Here is an 18735-nt window from a genome sequence, read left to right as displayed (position 1 = left end):
GTGCTAATCCAGTGGGAGGCCGGTGACTTTGAACCTGTAAACCGGCGCTAATCACATAAAGCGGTTGCCTTTAGAGCTCGTCGTGGTACTAAGAATTGTTTAGAATTCGATCGCCTCGTTGTGTACCTGCACATACACACATGCATAGCCGGTCGGTCCGGTCTGTTGTAAACGGTCATCCAACCTCCCCTGCCTCTGTGTGTGTCTGTTGGACTAGAGCGCTTTCTGCACCTGGCATCGCCTTTGGTAGCTTTGACCGACTGTCGATGTCAAGTGCGCGTTTCACATTCTAGTATCTTCTCTCTCGCTCTCACTCTCACCTTTCCTTCATCCCCCACCCTCCCATTTCTCTCAGTTTGGCGTCACCGCTCACTCATCTTGGAGTGATGTATGGTGGTCATACGGCAGAGGTATTCACCCCTGACAACATCAGCGAGAGAGATATTCAGGCACTGCCGTCCTATTTAAGGAACTAGACAATAGCATAACCACACCACCATTCATAAGTCTGGCCACAATAGCATTTCTCGGTTCTCACATACAAATATTTTCTTCTTTAATATCCCCCACTCAGAATTGATATCTTCGCCCCGATGAATTGTGGGATGAGCCATCTGTGAACCGCACTAATTATACAAATGGATTGCCTGGTGGCTTGGATTCTTCTGTCTCTCCTTCATCACCTGAACCTGGCGACAGAACTCACCTTTCGACTAGAAGAAGAGGTTTCCAGTGGAAAGGTTGTCGCGACTAATTCAGACCTCGCCTCCCTTCTCTTGAACCCCGATGCTCTGCCGGTGATTATAAACAGGAAGTCGCCAGGGGCATCGAGTTTCAGTTTTGTCAAACGCGCTCAATCCGGACTGGAGTTGGTGGTCTCTGGCCGAGTGGATCGAGAAGCCATTTGTCCAACCAAGGGTGTGGTTTCCGGTGGTCTCCAACATGACACCTCAACACGTCCCATCTTCCATATTGAGGATCCAGGTCGTATTCTACCTTTCCGTTCCACATTCCACGACTACGATGCAATTTCTTCCAATTCGCCTCCCTCGGACTGTATTGTTTCCCTCCGCGTTGCCAGCAGTGATAAAATTTTCAACATTAAGATTGAAATTATGGACGTTAACGATAATGCACCTTCGTGGAACAGCTCAACACTTCATCTATCTCTTCGGGATGGCGATCCCGTGGGCACGGTTCTCTATCTACCGCTGGCAGAGGATGAGGATGTTGGGCTGAACGGTGAAATAACTTACAGCCTTCAAGCAGTCGATGATGACTTAAACGGTGGCTTGAGTGGAGGTCATCGGCAAAGTGGATCCCAGTTGGGTTGGTTCGAGTTGATCAAGCACTCCGAGAGCCCAGCAGCTCAAAGAATTCCTGGTGTTTTGCTCCCACATCAGGCCAGTGATCAAAAGCTGGCTTTGCGAACAAAAACTCTGATTGATAGGGAACAGTTGCAGGAGATAATTCGACTCAACTTGGTGGCAAGGGATGCTGGGACACCGACACCTCAACAGAGCTCGCTTAAATTAGTGATAAATGTGACTGATGTGAATGACAATGCACCGATGTTTGAGAGACCAGTCTACAAGGTGGACATCCTATCCGAAGATGCACCAGTTGGAAGAACTTTGCTTCAACTCCACGCGAAGGATATGGATAGCGGACCAAACGCTGAACTCACCTACAGGTTTGAGAGTAATGGTCAACCCATGCTTGAGGTGATTCGACACTTCTTTGAAATTACTCCCAGTGGGCAACTAAAGATCCTCCGTCGGTTAAATGTGGACAAAATTGACGGAGAACAGAATTTGCCATCCTCAACTCTCATCGCCTTTGGTGTCGAGGCAGTGGATGGCGCTAGTCCGCCTTATGCACTCACTGGACGAACCACAATCCAACTTCAAATAAGCGACACAAATGACGAAGCACCACGAATTCAAGTGTACCCAGTTCATCCACCCAAAGAGCGACCAGCAGGAAGTGCCAACACTGTTGAAACTACAGCTCAAGAGAGTGGAAGCAGTGAACAACTTTTAGCATTGGTTGAAGTCATTGATCCCGATATGGACGGACTTGATACAGTGGAATGCCACCTCAAGGGAAGTGTTCCTGATTATTTCCAACTTACTTCCACACCTTCCACTTCGGGAAAGGGGGAGTATTCGCTCATGACGAATGCACGTCTGGATAGGGAGACAACTCCACGTCTCGAGGTCTCCATTGTCTGCCGAGACTCAGCAGGTCACGTAAGCAAACAGGATGTGGGCATAAACCCCATTGATGTCAATGACAACGCTCCAAAGTTTGATAAACCCTTCTACGAGTTTTTCATTGAAGAAAACGATGGAGAAGCCGAGGTTGATGATGCCATTTTTCCGTTGAACGACAAACGACCTGTTCGCGGTCAAGATGGCGAGAGTGGTGTACACGCATGGGATGTGGATGCTGGCGAAAACTCAAGAATTTCATACCATCTGGAGCCAGATCCTCGGGATCAATCCTCTGTGTCGTATTTCTCGATTGACCAGAACACTGGTGCTCTATTCGCCGTAGTTCCACTTGACCGAGAAGCTAAAAGTTGGCACAAATTCATTGCAGTTGCCTCGGATCACGGTGATCCAACACTGTCAACTAATGTAGAGGTGTTGGTGCATGTAGAGAATCTGAACGACAATGTACCTCAATTTATCAACCAGTTGGTTCCAGAGGCTGGCTACTCCTTTTCACTTGACGAGAATGAATCCCCAGGGAGATTTGTGGGTCAGATCACGGCAGTGGATGCGGACGATGAGGAGACGATGGATGGAAATGAGGCATTCAGTTGGCCACATTTGGGTAATTTCAGAGCCCTGGGCAGTCGATCGGGTCAAGCGTCAACCAATCGACTTATATACACTTTGGGAAGTGAACCAGATGCTGCCGTCTTTAGAATTGACAAGTACTCAGGAAATATCACCACGAGGTTAGTTTACTGACAAGTTTTCCGAGCTGCCTCCGAAATTGAGTTATTATTAGCCAGACAGACAGAGAGGGAGGAAGGCTGGTGGGATAGGTGGTATGAACTGAGCTTCATCCTACTACCATAGAGGTCAAAATACTGGAGTTCTGAAAAATTAGCATCATAGAAATTTATGCCTCCCTCATTTTGATGTCATTTTAATACCGTCAAGCCACCCGCACAGGTTGTCCTACTCATGAATCATGCTTTTGCAACAGTATTGCCTCCGATTCTTTTATGAAGGGTTTGAACTCGGCTACTGACCTCGATACATCCTAATTAGATGTGGTTTAAACACTTCACTAGATCCCAATCCCCTCGCATTTTAGCCACCGATCATAGTTACTTGGTCAGTCGGAGGAGGGTGGTGGTCAACACGACCACTAATGCAGCTCCCGATTTATGCCTTAAGTATGTGTATAGAAGAGATTAGCACTGACTGCATGATTAGGTCGGTCTTATAGGTGATAGAAAAGGCTAATATAATCTTGCCACCTCCTTGGCGCCTCCATTATCTGCACAACTATAGTCACTTCCGAGGTGAATGGAGGGTGGTATCCTCTGGAACTTCTGTCGTTTACGTTGCCCCTCCTGGACTTGTCAGGAGGAGGTCCAAAGGTCTGTACTCCACACGAAGTGTCTTCCGATCGGTTAAGGGTTTGTTTAACCGTAGCTCTGTCGAAGGTGAAGGGTCACACGCCATTACTGAAGGCTTGTCATACAGACCGTAGTCCTCCTCCGTGGTTCATGCGAGCTTCCCTAGGACCGGACACTAGTCGCGAGGGGCATTCTTATCATTTGACGCTATTTCTCACCTTGTTCCAATCCCTTTGTCAATTCGTTCAGTAGAGAGTCAAAAGGTAGTGTGGTAGTCATTTTTTCCACAAAAACGTTTGTGTTCACCCAAGGTTCTGAGTTCTGTACACAACAGACACCTCTTTTCCTTTGAGAAGCGGCTCAGCCAATCACACCTTACCTATGAGGTGGTTAAGTCAAGGGTGTTGCTTAGTTAGACTAACTCTAGAGAATAGTGGATACCTTTTATGCACTGTAAAAACCGCGGGTAATTCCTCCTCCCCTCCGATGCCAGTCACTTAATAAGCAAGGAAAAATGCATTTCTCGGTGAGGACTGGGTGACGGGGGTGTGGATGTGTGCTTAATGGTTTTCATGTTACACCCGAATCTACTCTCTCCCTCCGCCCTTCCTCTCTCCAACCTGGCAAGGCATAAGAACATAGATAAATAGAGATTGGACTGTTTAAGTAAATGGACCTTTCCTCGCATTACTATGGAGATAAAGATTGACGGATAAATCATTCATTCCTGCAACATCAAGTTGTCCCTCATGTGTCCCGCTTTTCGCCAATTATTTCTAATTTGTTGAGCTTCCTGCGTCACCGCTAGTGTAAACACTGAGTAGCTAGTAAGCAGAATAAACGATTTTTCTATTTACTACGCTTTGTAAGGAATGACAATTTAGCACATCAGTGCTGATGAATAATCTCCACGATTGTTTGACCAGCTTAACAAAGGCTTCAAAACACTACTGTGAGACTAATTGCTTGGTAAATAAGCAAATGTTGACCTCTACATAGCGGGATATGGAGATGTGAAAGCCCGGCTCAGCCTTTTTCGAGGCGGAGGAGTTGGTCCGATCGCGGAAGTCAAGGTTTGAAGGGACTACAAGGTCTTCATGGCGTGTTATGGTGTCCGAGCTCATTACATGCCAAGACGGGCTGGTTGTATAATTAGATCAAAGGCGGAGGTAGGCAGACTCTGTCCGACCTCGGTTAATTAGTGGGCTCTCAACAATCGAATTACTAGCGTCCACCGCCTGTCTGCGGTGTGTACATGCAGGAACAAATGTTGGCGTGCCGTGTGTCGTGCAGGGCATTCTGGTGGGTAAAAAATACCTTCGATAACTCAGTGGCAGTGATAAATGCCCCGCTTCTGGTCGCGGTTCTACCCCCCGTTTCCTTCATTTCCTATCTTCTGTCAATTCTGGCGTCTGTACAAGCAGTTGGGTTAGGTTTGGGGGGAGGGTCTTCAGCCCTGGCCACCATTACCAGTGAACAGCCCCAGTGAAATCGGCATGCAGCCATTCCAGAACGACATCTGTTTCGGTGGCGGTAGTAGCCATAGCGGTGGCAATATATGTTGCATAGTGACGCCACCAGACGTCCTACCGCATAAAAGTCGACAAAAGATGAATGCATAAATAGATTTTTAGATCGGCGTGAAGTGAAAAATCCACTTCAACGTCACATTCTACACTGTCAATAGATTCGCTGCCAATGTCACACACACCCGCAAGATGTAGTCCTTATAACCACATGATAACTACCGCTTGAACCATAAAATCGCGGCGTAAACAGATTGATTGTTTATGCTAGTAAAAAAGGGGATGGAAGACATTCTTGGTTAGAGAAGATTTGAATTTTGTGACTTTTATTGAGCAGTAGAACTTTGAGGTAGTGCACTACCTCTTGTGAGGTGTGGTGGTCGTAACAAACGTCTAGAGAGGTTTCAGCAATCTATAACTAGAGAATATAATCTTGCATAACTCTTAATCTGTCCCTGAAGAAGTTCAAAGGCCTAAGGGTATAAACTGGCTTTATTGCCATCCGAGGAGGGCGTGAACAGTTACTTCCATGCTATCAAAGTAAAGACCGAATTACTTTACATGGCAATAAATAACGCAAAAAATTAGTCCTTTTCAAGGGAGATTTACAGTTTTTTTAAAGTCAAGCTAATCAAATGAGGGACCATCGATAAGAAGCCGTAATTATTTGCCGAGATAACATACTACTTGTTTACAAGTAGCATCTAAGTAGCACTATCTGGATTTTGTGTGGTGTAAAATATTCCTTTCTAGTATTATCTGATCAAGGTAATTCTTAAAGCCTCTTTGTTTCTTCCGACCCTTCCCGTCATTCTACCCTTTCTTGTCGAAGCTCCACATTTACCTTATTGACTGAAGGGCGAGTGTATTCCCCTCCATGCTCGTGAGAGGGTCCCGAATAGGTGGTATTTGATTCCTCCACACCATCAGAGTAACAAAACTATTTTACAGTAAAAAACACTCGAATTTTTTAACATTGTTTTCGAAGAACAAACCCTTTATTCCACTTTAGGGAGCGTTTGGATCGTGAGAAACAGAGTACCTACACTTTCCGAGTGTTTGTAAGTGATGGATTTCTGCCCGAGGCTTCAGTAGAAGCCTCATTAAATCAACGTTGGACGCCGCCTAAAAGTCGTGTGCATACGGTGGCTACCTCAGTAGTGGTTAATCTGCGTGATCAGAACGACAACCGTCCTACCTTTCTACAGCCAAATGCAACAAGTCATCTCATCCTCCTGGATCCAACTGCCACACCGGGTCGTTCTCTGATGCAGGTGTGTTCTAACGCCCCCCTTCTTCCATTGGAGCTCATTAGTCTAGCTATATTTTCCATCTGCAGTCCGGTTCACATCCTGGGAATTTTATTTTTTTCGACAGGTAGCAGATGTCTTACGAGGGGGTGAGAATGAGGCAAGAAGGTATCCAGAAGAGGCCTGTATGCGGTAAAAAGTTTAAGGGCCGTTCCCAACTCCTGTGGCTGCGGAAGTCTTATAAATTTTAAATAACACTTCTCATGGAGAAACTGTCTTACCTTTACCCTATATTGTTTGCCAGCAGAGCGTTGCGAATTGCTCCTTACCAGGGACCTTCCAGTATGACTTAAAGTATACCGTAGAGAGGGATTTCCGGAATGTCGTGGGTGGATTTTAACCCGACCGCCGACCCTCACTGACTGATTTGTTGATAAGCCTCCGGATGATTGCATTAATGCTCCACTGCCCCTAATGGTCAGAAGCCTTAGTCCAGGACAGGAAGTAAGGAAGGCTAATTAAGGTACAGTTATTGTGTTGATCTGCGGACAAGAATATAAGGGTCTTCTTTCCTTGACAGCCACTTCCTGTAAGGGTAGAGTTCTGCCATTGTTTGCATTCTGTGCAGCTGCGTGTGAATATAAAAAACCGGTAGTCCGCGACTTAAAAATTCATTGCATTTGATAGATAACCGAGGGCCGGTGTGGAGTATGGACTCGTCGGTGCCACCAAAATTGGCAGCCCCAATACTCCCCACTTGAAGTCATTTTCAGACAGCAACTTTCAAATTTAATATTCTAAGAGGAGATTTTATAAATCTCCGAATATTTAACTTATCTTTGTGCGATTTATAGACAAAGAAGTAAAAAAAATTGGCCTTTTTTTATGCCTTGCTGTCTCTCTCTCCCCCTCTTATTGCCTGCTTTTATCGCTGTGATGTTGTTAGAAGACTCAAACAACATTTCCCTTTTGACATCAAAGTACAAAAGATCTGCAAACAAAGCGTTATTACACAAAGGATTTTGTTCTAAACAAAGCTCTGAAGTAATTAATTTAGATGCAATCAGTCTATTCACTTGAAGCAAATGAAAGGAAAAGGCTTTCTCCCTCATTTGGACAACCAACAGTCGGTGGATTTAGGCTATGGTTGTTCAAAAAAGTGATTTTAAAAGGAATTTATATTCGAAGTGTTTAAATACAAATTAAATTTGGAGGATAAAGAGATAAAAAGTGGCAATAATTTGCCAGGAACGTGTGAAAAATTCCTAAAAGCTGATTTGTACTGAAAAGTAGGAAGGTTCGTTGGAAGCCAGCCAAGCCTTGTAAGCACCATCTGCCTAGCAAACACAACCTTTAAAATGTTTAATGTTTGTCTAGTTTTTTCATAGAATGACAAACAGATTCCGTTTGGAGAAAAAATTCTATAAACTGGCACGTTCACTACCAGGGTCACATATATGTGACACATGTTCACTACCAGATTCTGCTAACCATCAGTCACCTCACAGCCTGTTGCGGACGTGCCGGTCATGTTTAGAACAAAAAATTAGGATAGAATATTTTCGGTCCGATAATAATGGCACTATTGGGGTTTTAGAAACATACCTGTCCATTATTGGTTGATTTTCCCATGAGACCTTGCCGGCGAACGTGCCAATGATCCACATCACTACTTCACAATAAAGCAAAATGATAAATTCTTGTTAAATCATCTCCTGAATACTTTAGGTCTATTTTTCTTTCACTCCCTGACTAGATAATCGCTACAGATCCCGACGAGGGTGAAAACGGCAAAGTGACATACTCCATTGTTGATGGAAATGCTGGAGGCATTTTCTTTGTTGCTCCAGTGGAGGGTTTGCTCTACCTGAATGGGCAGATTCCACGACGCACCATTGAGAAAGCCATCTACGCCTCAGCTAGTGCTGCTGCCACTGCTTCGACCACCAATAGCGGGATGAAAAAAGATGAAAGCAGAGGAGGATGGCACTCCGATGTTGCAGGCGCTGGCCTGATCAAGGAGGACTCCAGCGAGGTGCCTGCTCATCCCACTTATGTGCTCAAGCTGGAGGCTTGCGACGCAGGAACACCGAAGCAGTGCTCCTACTTCCCCAACCTCCAAATTCAGGTGAGTGGATCGCAGGATTGCAGGCATGATCCATTATTATCCTCACCTATGAATACAAGTATTGTGTGTAGTAGCTCGTCCATGCTCAAGATTGTCGAGAGCTTGTCATTAGTTATTCCCAAATAAACCATGCTTTTCATAAGTAGTGGACTGCAGATGCAACCTCTTTCACTTTCCCAAGGCCAAATAACAACCACGAGCGAGATCAAATCACTCCAGATAATATACATTGAAGGTGTAGGAGGAATTCTTCTTCAGAGTAAATTGTGACCAATGAATGAGTCGGAAAATGAAAACGCATGACTCCACACGGGGTACCTTCCACGCAGCCTCATTCTGCACTTTAGGAGGGGGACAGGAGGGGAGAGATTTCATTCCTGCCATACCCTCCGAATTTGGCAAGTCACTTCCGAGATAGATAGCTCCAAAGTAAAGCAGAGATTAAAAGGAAAGTGGTCGAAGCTATCTTGTGTGTTTCTAGAGGCCAAAATAGAAGTAAAATCTAAATTTGCAGCTGCTTAGGGTTCAAATCTGTTAGGGCAAATAGGAGGTAGTGGTTCTCACGCAACCTCTAGATACATAAAGGCAAGTGGGGAAGCTAAATGGAACACCCAACCACACTTCTTTGCCGTGGAAAGCAGTCAAATAGACTTCTGCTTCCTCTGAATAGGAAGTATTGCTTGCTTTCCATCTCTCTATCTTCTTTCTCAACTCAGAAGAGGATCAGGAGATTCTGACTAGATCGTGTCATGAGGCAAAGGTAGTGGTTATAATTTATGCGGCCCAATGAGTACATCATTCTTTTGCATTTGTGTACCGCAACAGATGAGGTTGACAAGAGACAGTCAGCCGCCAACAAGAGGTGCGGAAAGTCATGAGAATATGTTGCCAAGTGATTATTTTGCATAACTCACCAGTCTTATTAGCATATGCAGTCAGTGTCAGTAGGCCGAGGAAAATGGTGGATTTGTTATACCCAAACCAAACGACCCCTGTTCCCTCCACCCCCTCCCACCACGTCTAAAGAAAAAAAATTCTTTACGCGAAACTTATTTGCCTGACTTTTTAAAAGTGCCTGATGCTATCTCCACACCACACCACCTAGGAGAAGGAGCAAGTTCATGCATATTTGTATTCACTTTTGCCTCCTTTTTTCACCTTTTTTTTGTTTTTCCCCTCCCTTGAGGTGCGTGACTAAACTAAGTTAAACTTCACGGGTAAGCAAACGCCTGTTAAACATGGCCAAAAAAGACAGGAAGCAAAGTTTACTGTAAGGGTAGGCAAAGGTTTAGCCCTGCTTTTCGTGCATCTTAACAAAAAGGTGTTTCTAGCAGCAGCGGGAGCAAGCGGAGTAGGAGGAGGAGCATGGGATGGAGCTGGGGAGATAAAGTATAGCAAAATTTCCTCTCCTTCTATCCCTTCTCATAAGTAGATTTTAGCTCCCTCCCCTATAAATGCAGGCACATCGCACAGAACAGAAACTGGTGGATACATTTTTTAGGGTGTGCATACTCTGCTGCCAAAGTTCGGTGTTATTTGTTCTTAAGGCAGTTCATACCAGGCATCGGTGTGATGGAACTTGGCCGATATTCTCAGGACAAAAAAGTTGCCTTTTTGGAGTGCATTATTTCCGTGTAATAGACACTATCATCTTTTTAGAGGTGCTTAGCCAACATACAAGGAGGAAATAGCAGTGGTCTGCATCCTTTGGCACAATACAAGCTTGTAAGGTAACGATAACAAATGTTTTGGCCCGGTATCGGGATGATGCCTAAGGGCACTAAGAAGAGATAACTAAAATCGCACCTTAACCTGATCATTGTGGTGCATTTTTTATTTGGTACAGCTGCGCGTTGCATCAGAGCACAGCGGAGGGGCAAACGGAGGTGCTAGCGGTGGCGCCGGACTGCCACCAGTAGGCTACGCGGACCACTTGGACGTTTTCGGTGGCAGCGATAAGGACAGGCGCCTCGGGTGGGGTCGTAACTCCCTTGTGGAGCAAGTCATAATCGGTCTCACTGTCTTCTTCGCTGTGGTTGTTCTTGTCGCTCTGCTAATTGTCTTCCTTATGCGAGGTGGTGGCGGCAGTGCTGGTGCCTTCGCCTCCTGTTCCATCTGCATTTCGAGGAAGGGTAAGTTCGGATTTGCCGTTGAAAAGGATCTTGTCAACCCGCATCCAAACAAGCAGGTAGTGTACATTAGAGTTGGATTTAAAAACAAGAAGGATAAAGTCAGCAAATGGTTTAAAACCGGATTTACACATGATAGCGTTTGGTGTTGAGAACTGATTTGAGTACCCTACTAAGAATGACTTCAGCGACCTTCATGCTATTCCACTTTTGCGTGATCTAAGCAAATTATGTGTGAGAGAATAAAACTAGATTTCGTGGATTTATTTAGTTCAAATAACTAGGAACTTCTAAGGAAGCCCTTTTAATCTTTCAACAAGCAAGGAGTCTGCAATTTATTTCTTCTGATTTGGTCTTGTTTAGTTAAATCAGGAAATACTTTACAGAGGTTAAGGCAAAATCTACATATTTTTAAGCCCAGTTTGAGGGCTTACAGGAATGTAAACAAACCAGAAAATACGAGATAAGATTTGCTTTCGAAAAAACCTGTCAAGAATGTTGACAAAGAGCCAGGTTTAGCATATTTACATAGCGTGCCATTTGTCCTAGGTCGCTTTTTTCGACGGAGAAGACAACTTGAAGAACAGGTAGTTTTCTAACAAGCATCTTCATCCATGTAGTGATTGGCAAAATACCATGATTTGCTTTTGACTCCTAATTTCCTATCCAAGTTGGAGACATGGGAGATTTCTTTTCCTTTGAATGCTCGCACCTTAAAGTAGTTGCCCTAAGAAAAGTTCCATTCGTCGCACATCCCGAAACAAAGGCGTAGCCCACCCGCGCGGGCTTGCGTGAGTATGCTGCCTCATAAATAGTACGGTGAGGAAGCCTCCCTCCTCCTCTCTTCTAGTCAGAATGGCGGAAAATTCACAGCCGCTTGTGTCTCGTCCTCACTAAGTTGGCGCGCATTTTTGGTTGCTGCATTTTAAAAAGTGACTGGAGTTATGGCTGAACAGAGGGGTGGAAATAATTGTCCCTTTTTTGACAAGCCGATGTTTTGTTGCGATACGTAGGGAGATCTCAGTAGCGTTGACGACAGTTCGGTTAACCTAACTAAGTCGTCTCACTTTGGAGTAAGTAAAAGCAGTACGTATGTACGGAGAGAGCCACCCTTCCCGGTCGATTTGCCTTGAATCTTTCCACTTTATGGGCATTGTAGATTTATTATAAACAAACGAACAGCACTGGGAGGCAGCTGTAAGGCAGCACTTACCCACTATGTCGTTAAGAAAAAGTATAAGCAGGAGAAAATGAAGAGCCCTTGTAGTAAAGTAAATACTGCCTCGTTACTTAGCATATTCCCATTCTTCTACCCCTCTGTGACGGCAGTGGTCATTCTTTGGGTTGTCTGGGCCTAACCGTCCACAAGACAGGGCGTAAGATAATCATGAACTAGAATGGAGAGAAACATTGTAGATCTGGTCGGCCATGCTGAGTCTCGTCTCTTCCGACAGGGTACCAGCATCAGGAAGGAATCCACTTAGATATAGAGATGTTATCCGAGGCTAGATATATTCCATTTCCACAGTGTGCGGGGTCTGTACGTCTTACGTCGTTCGCTTTTGGCAGTGATATGTACCTAAGATCAAAGTAAGAAAAGGGAAGTCTTGCATCCTCAAATTCGTACATAGGTTTGAGATCTATGGGCGACCTTTCAGTGGAGCTCCATCTCACCCCGTTAGTAGTTATTGTTTAGGACTGGAAGGTGACGATTGACCAAAAACAGGCGGCAGTTCGATTATACTCTAGCATGTCCCAAACACCGACTCACCAACAAAGTGTAGCATCAAACCCAAGTTATCACGGTTGGCCTCCACCCAAACGGGATCCGCCCACCGCCACCACCGATGCGGCATCCCCGAGTCCTCCTCGAAAAGTCGTCAATCCATTTCTGTCTCATATAAAGCTATTTCAAAAGTGTAACCTTCAAGAATTAAAAAGTGACTTGCAAACCTTTTTTAAACCAATGGAGGGCTTATCCTCTTCCTCCTTACTGCGTATTTAAACTCAAGTTTTGTGATCTTTATCGTGCGTGAAGGAAAGGCAAAGGCTGCTCAAAATCGTTCCCTGCAACCACCCCACATCTCCACTCCTCCCTTCCGACTGAGTTAGTTAGGAATAATTAATGCTGACGGTAAGCCAACGTCCTCCGTTGTTGATGTTTCACTTCTCCCCAAAAAAGGGAAGAAGTAGAAAAAGACAAGCCAGTAGGCATTTGCAGTCCACTTTCTCCTTCGATAAATGCAATTTATTCTATCTCGTTTTTTCTCATGGTGGTTGTTCTTAAGTAAAGCACTTAATACCTTTCAATATTGGACACCTAAGTAGTCTTTATTCCCTTCTAATCTGACTTGCAAATCAGTGGTGCAATTAAATGGGCAATAACCGGCTAGTTCACACCATCAGCACGGGGCGAGCCCTAAAAAAGGGGGTCTAAAAGTCTGTGAAGCAGGGAAGTAGTCCATTTGTTGTCAGTTGTTGAGTGTCTAGATGACGAGAAATCAAAATATGTATTTTGTGAGTGGATTAATACCACACAATTTTAGTCTTCTCGAGTATTCCCGCGTGCATTGATCAGCTGGAGCAAGTCATCTGCCTACCCAACCTCTCCCTCCCTCTCCCTCTCTATCTATCTCCCGCACTCTCTGCAGAAAGGGGGGTAGTTAAAAGCTCCATCAACTTCCGGCAATAATTGCCATACCAAGTCCTGACTCAGGCATGGATTAACTCCTCTTGCTCGCACCCCGCCCCCTTCCCCACCTCCCTCCGCTCCAGTCCATTCCGCCTCTACCTATTTGTTTAAGCGCGCGAACGTGCTAATCGAGGCGCATTATCATGAGTGGCGGCAGCGGTGGTGGTGGTAGTAGTATGGCATTATAATCGCACACACACACACACTTTGTCGCATAATGGAGGCTTGAAATAGGGAGAGAGCGAGGAAAGAGAGGTGTCGGTGGTATATCTAGCCGACAGTTTGCCTACCTCCCTTGCTAAACACCTGCTGTCATTATAATTGTAGCCTAATAATTGCTTACCATCTAATGATCAGAATATGCTCCACCGGAACTCGCATATGGACCTTTTCGGTGTGATTGATGTGTTCAGGTCAGGTCGGGACTTCTGAACTAGCCAGTTTTAGCAAGAAAAGTTGTCGTACTACTGAAGCGGTATAACATGAACTTGTGACCGACGCACAGTCTGGACACCGTTAATCAAGGCAATTGGCAACAATGGTAGTGTGAGGGCTTGTATCCAACGTCGTGCTGTCATTTACAAAGGTCTCCTCTCAGCAAAGGTTATTAGCAAAGACCGCAAACATTATTTCAGACATTGAATTTTAAGCCATATGTTCCTCAACCACAGCGTAACAGTCCTTCAAAGCTAAAAACGTCTTCACTTAAATGTCTACTAAGCTTTCTGCAGGTTGTTCTCGCTGGCTTAGGAGGCTTGACCTTTATAGACTCCAAAGTACTGGTTTGACTTAAAGTCACCAACATACAATTAATCCTCAGATGCACATCAAGCAGTCGCTTGAGTTGATAAAATCCCTACAAATTGAGGCAAGTTCTGCAAAAAAAATAATTGGGGAGGTGAAATGCGGTTTTGCCTTGACGATTACCCATTTTTGCGTAAATACAGCGAAAGCACTTGGAATTTGTCCAAGTCAGCTGTTGTCGAGGCATCTTTTAAGGACGCATAAATCGTCTCTGCCTGGGTTTGTGGCGATCACGCGCATTCCTTCGAGCCCCTTCAGTCACTTTTATCCCACTTTTTCCCCGTCTAGGTAATAAAACCACCGAAAAAATAAAGCAGGCGCCAATTGGGGGACAGCTAGGCGAATCAGAGATTCCAAGATCCGTTCCGTGCCGATCGGAAGAGGTACGTCGCGTTACAAGCTGCACATATACTTTTGTGCCGTTGCTGTGGTGTTAATCTACCTTTTGGCTCTTTTGTGTCAAAATCATTTAATATGGCGTCAACCTCATGTAGGTATAGCCGGGTCCTTTGCGGCCTGACCCCATTCTTGCATAATTTCGATCGTGTTTCCATCACTAAATACCACAAACCAAGAAGTTGGATATTTTTAAATTCTTAATCTCTTTTTGAGCCATAACGACAGAGGTAAACACTATCCTCTCTGTGTGTTTATAGGTGTGACAGGTTTTATGACCCCCAAACAGGATGGCAGTAAATAGTGGGACAAGAAAACAATGTGCTGATAAGGAGAAGGGTAAACAGTGTCCTCACATAAACACGACAACTTGGCCTTAAAAATTACGACATCTGCTTTTCAGGTGGTCCTTTTCTCTAGCTCTAAGTAGACTTGTCAATTAAGGGGTTTACAAGTCAAGGCACTAAAAAGGGTCACAGTACTATCCCCCTATGGAGGATCGTGGAAGCTGGAAGTATAGGGTCAACCTTATAGAATTCCACAAGCCCTTCATCGTCTCAACAACGGATGGGAGCCAAAGACGTATCAACCTGTCTAGTCAGGGGTTGAAATTGGAGGCGCTGGCAATATATGGTCATTTGATATTCTTCCCGTCGTTCGGGCAACACCCTCAATAGACTGGAAGGTCTTTTAGCCAGCATTGTACAAGCAATGATAACGGCTTCAGGTTCAGGTATTGACTGTGGAGAAGACCTCTTATGCATAGTAACTGGTCCATGGCTTAGACTATTTAGTGAGTTAGTAGTCCTCGTGGGATAATCGAGGGTGTTGTAGTTGGTAACTACGGCGGCACTGGGCACTTCATGGCATTTACTTGGAGTAGCTGTCACGCACCCTGCTGCAGGTATCAGTAGTTCACCGACGCGTAGAGCTTGAAGTAGTCGTTAACGCGTGCACAAATGCGAGGCCTCCGGAGCCGACCCTAGTGACTTCACTTAAACCTCACACCCTTGAGGGCCTCTGTTTACGGATATAGTGGGGGGTGGCGATGGCAACAGAATGCAGAATGAAGGGTAGAGAAAGAGAAGGCAATCGTAATAGTGTCAAATATCTTGGCCCCCCCACCCTATCATTGCCGCCACCACCATGGAAGACGGATGACGCATAAATGCCACGCCACCCGCATCGTTGAATCTCGACCCGTTCATTTGGCTTGCAGGCGCCAGAACTAGCTCTCGGAGATGGTGGATGCCTACATGCATGCCGTGTGTCTGTTTATACTTAAGCATTGACTTTAAAATAAACAAGTGTGTCCATGTGTGGTCATATACACAAGTCGTGATGGCGCCTTTTGAAGCATTGGAATAAGAAAAAAATCTGCCCCCATTCACAAGTAAGGCCGAGAATGTGGGGGCCTTCCATTTGCCTTGGAAAGAACGCCCATCTCATTATTCCTACTTTGGGGGAGAAATTAGCTAGGGGACAGGGAGGATGACGTCCTTCTCACACTTCCTCTTGCTACGTCAAACGAAGTGGGAAAGTAATTAGCGCACACTCACTTCCCTGGTGTGGGAGTCAATTAAGTCGACCTCTGCTGCTGCTGCTTGAGAAGAGATTTCTGTCTCCTGTTCCCATCCATCTACCCGGTAAAAAGATCTCGCATTCTAATTAACTCTCCGCTCCTGTAAAACAGATTCTTCGTGGAAGCTGCAAACTCCGAGCCGGCCAAAATTGGCCAAATTTAGTTTCAAAGTGTCCAAGTGTCAAACTTGTCATTGTTAAAACTTTTTAGCCTCAAGCTTAGACATCTACTATCTAATGAATAATCCTGTCTGCTTATTTCAGTACCTCAGCAGTGCCTCATCCGGTCGACTGGAGGGGCACTTTGTCGATCCTCATCAGGGAGCTCGCATTCTCCCCGCAATACCCTTCTCACCCGTGCCTCAGGCTATGATCGACTGCTCCCCTTATCGAGATGGTTATCAACTAGGGAATGAGATTCTCTATCCCCATTCACAGTCCATTCAACAGTCTACCAGCTATGGCATCCTGGGCCCTACATCACTTATCAACTCTAGACCGGTTGTGGGACCTATTCAACAACAGGCGCATTGTGGACAAGGTAAGAGAGGCCAACGATGCGTTGTGCTAGTCTAGAGAGGTCGTCTCCAGTATTTTGTGAGAGAGAATAGGCAAATGGTTAGTATTGTATTCTTGGAGGGTGAAGTGCTTCGGAGGGCTAAAATACAACACGAAGAAGCGGAGGTTGTGGCCAGCCAGGTACCCAGTTAGCAAAGGTCGTTGTTGAGGGGCATGCTATAGATAACCTCTCTGAGAGAGGCTTCACCCATGATCAAAAAGCCAGATTCTGCGTTCCCACCTAGCTTACAGAAGTAAACACGCCAGCTCTTCTCAGTCTGCTGTTCCCGCAGGTGCTAATAGAAGGCAGAAAAAAGGCTGAACATGGGTGCGTGAGTGCGTGTATGCGCATTCATTCCTCTAATTTATAATAAATGAATGTATCTGTACCCCCACACCCTCCTTTCCTACTCCCCATTTGTACATGTTGCCGATGCAGCTGCAGTCTCACCTTGTGCGTCATCTCGCAACTAAGGTGTGTGACCAATTGTCGTTGTTTAGACTAGAAATGGGTGTTTAGCCCCGGATTTATGGTTCCATAAATGTGCCGTAGGATTTCTCGCCAGTCCTTCATCTTATTAATCCTACTTTAGCTTTGGCTGTTCATTCAGAAGGCCTTTGCAACACAAAGAGTCTGATTGCAAAATGTAGATTGGAGGGTGAACTTTGTACACAAGGCACCATGGCGTTAGGGTAGGCAAAAGTTTCTATACCTGTCGCATGCTAAGCCTGGAATTTAGCGAAGGCAATACGGACCTGTATCTGGGCCGGTTTCATGCTTGTAGGGAACTTTCACGGGTTAGCGGTCTGTGTGACAGTACAGGTGATGCTCCTAAAGGTTTGGGATGGTTTCTATGGCACATTTGGCGATTGCTCACTCACTGGCCCCGGTGTCCCATTCACAGAGATGTCTCAGTTGACCATGGGGACAGTTGATTCCCTCTCATTTCATCCCAGAGCCAAGTAGTAGTTTATACATTTCCATCTCTCATGCGATAATGTGCAATTGGGAGGTTTTCTGCAACTCGGGCCAGTAGGGTGATCCTGAAAGAGGTCTATCTCTTTCACAGACGACTATCAATGTCTGGATCCAGCCGCTAGCCGTGGGAAAATCATACCGACAACGAGTTGTGAAGCCTACTATCAGACAAATCACCCGGCAGGTGTCTGGGACCTTCGCTACCAATCCAGTGTCACCACCTCATGGCCACGGAATCAGAACACGCATCCCGGCTTGTCGCACTACGCAGCCGGTACCACAACTACCGCGGCTACTGAAGGTGAGGGTGGAGATTGTGGCAGTGGCAGTCTGGAACTTATGAAGAATCCCTTCCCTGATGATGATGTTGAGCGAAACGAGGGTTTACCAACCCCTCCATTAGCTCTCTTGACTACCACGACTTCCAATACTTCAGCGGCCTCGCGCTCAAGGACCCTCATTTTCCCCAAGGCCACTTTTGTTTGATTGACAGGTCATTTCAAATGTGAATTTTTGTATATACCTAAACGCATAAATTCATGTACCTAATCCTCCTTTTCTTGTTGATTTGGAGGTCTGACGGATCCAGTGTCCGTCTGCGGTGCTAGTGCCTCAAACCCTGGAGTACTCGAGTCAAGTGGGAAAGCAGGTAGAATAGGTTTCACCCTCTGCGCCCCAAAAAAGACCTACGGTGCCACCATGGCGGATTTACATTCAGTTAGGCTTAGATTTTATGCCATTTTGTACACCTATAGCCGATTCAGTTCCGACACCATTATTAAAGACCGCAGGCTTATATGTCAAATAGGATACCGTTAGTAGTGGTTCCGGTCCCTACCTCCTTCCTTTCACCGCTTTAGCGTCCACGTCACAAGCATCTAAGTGTTGTGAACACTCTGCTAGCGTATAGTTTACTCTTGGAGGCTCTTGGAGTTGAGTTTTGAACAAGGGAAGATTAAATCAATGGAAGGCGCATTTTGTCGCCTTTTAGAGTCCAAACCAGCCTTAACTCAGTGGAAGTATGCAGCAGTTCCAAAAATCCTTCTCTGACTCTAAGCTGCTTTTAAGCGGCTATTCGAAAAATCAGGCAA

General features: G+C 45.4%; 1 protein-coding gene across 1 annotated transcript; it reads left to right on the top strand. All coding sequences in view use genetic code 11, as the record gives it.

Moving 5' to 3' along the window:
* Nucleotides 1-638: 638 nt before the first annotated feature.
* On the top strand, nucleotides 639-18130 carry EGR_06182 (Protocadherin-1; the record flags this gene model as incomplete). Its single annotated transcript, XM_024495431.1, has 8 exons — nucleotides 639-2968; nucleotides 6140-6401; nucleotides 8134-8505; nucleotides 9176-9265; nucleotides 10352-10637; nucleotides 14419-14513; nucleotides 16372-16648; nucleotides 17736-18130. The coding sequence occupies 8 exons, from the start codon at nucleotides 639-641 to the stop codon at nucleotides 18128-18130; spliced, it is 4107 nt and encodes a 1368-aa protein (XP_024350159.1).
* Nucleotides 18131-18735: the final 605 nt, after the last annotated feature.

This window comes from Echinococcus granulosus, assembly GCF_000524195.1.
Source record: "Echinococcus granulosus chromosome Unknown EG_S00052, whole genome shotgun sequence".
In the NCBI taxonomy this organism is placed as follows: Eukaryota; Metazoa; Platyhelminthes; class Cestoda; order Cyclophyllidea; family Taeniidae; genus Echinococcus; species Echinococcus granulosus.
This window is presented reverse-complemented; position numbering and strand designations above follow the sequence as displayed.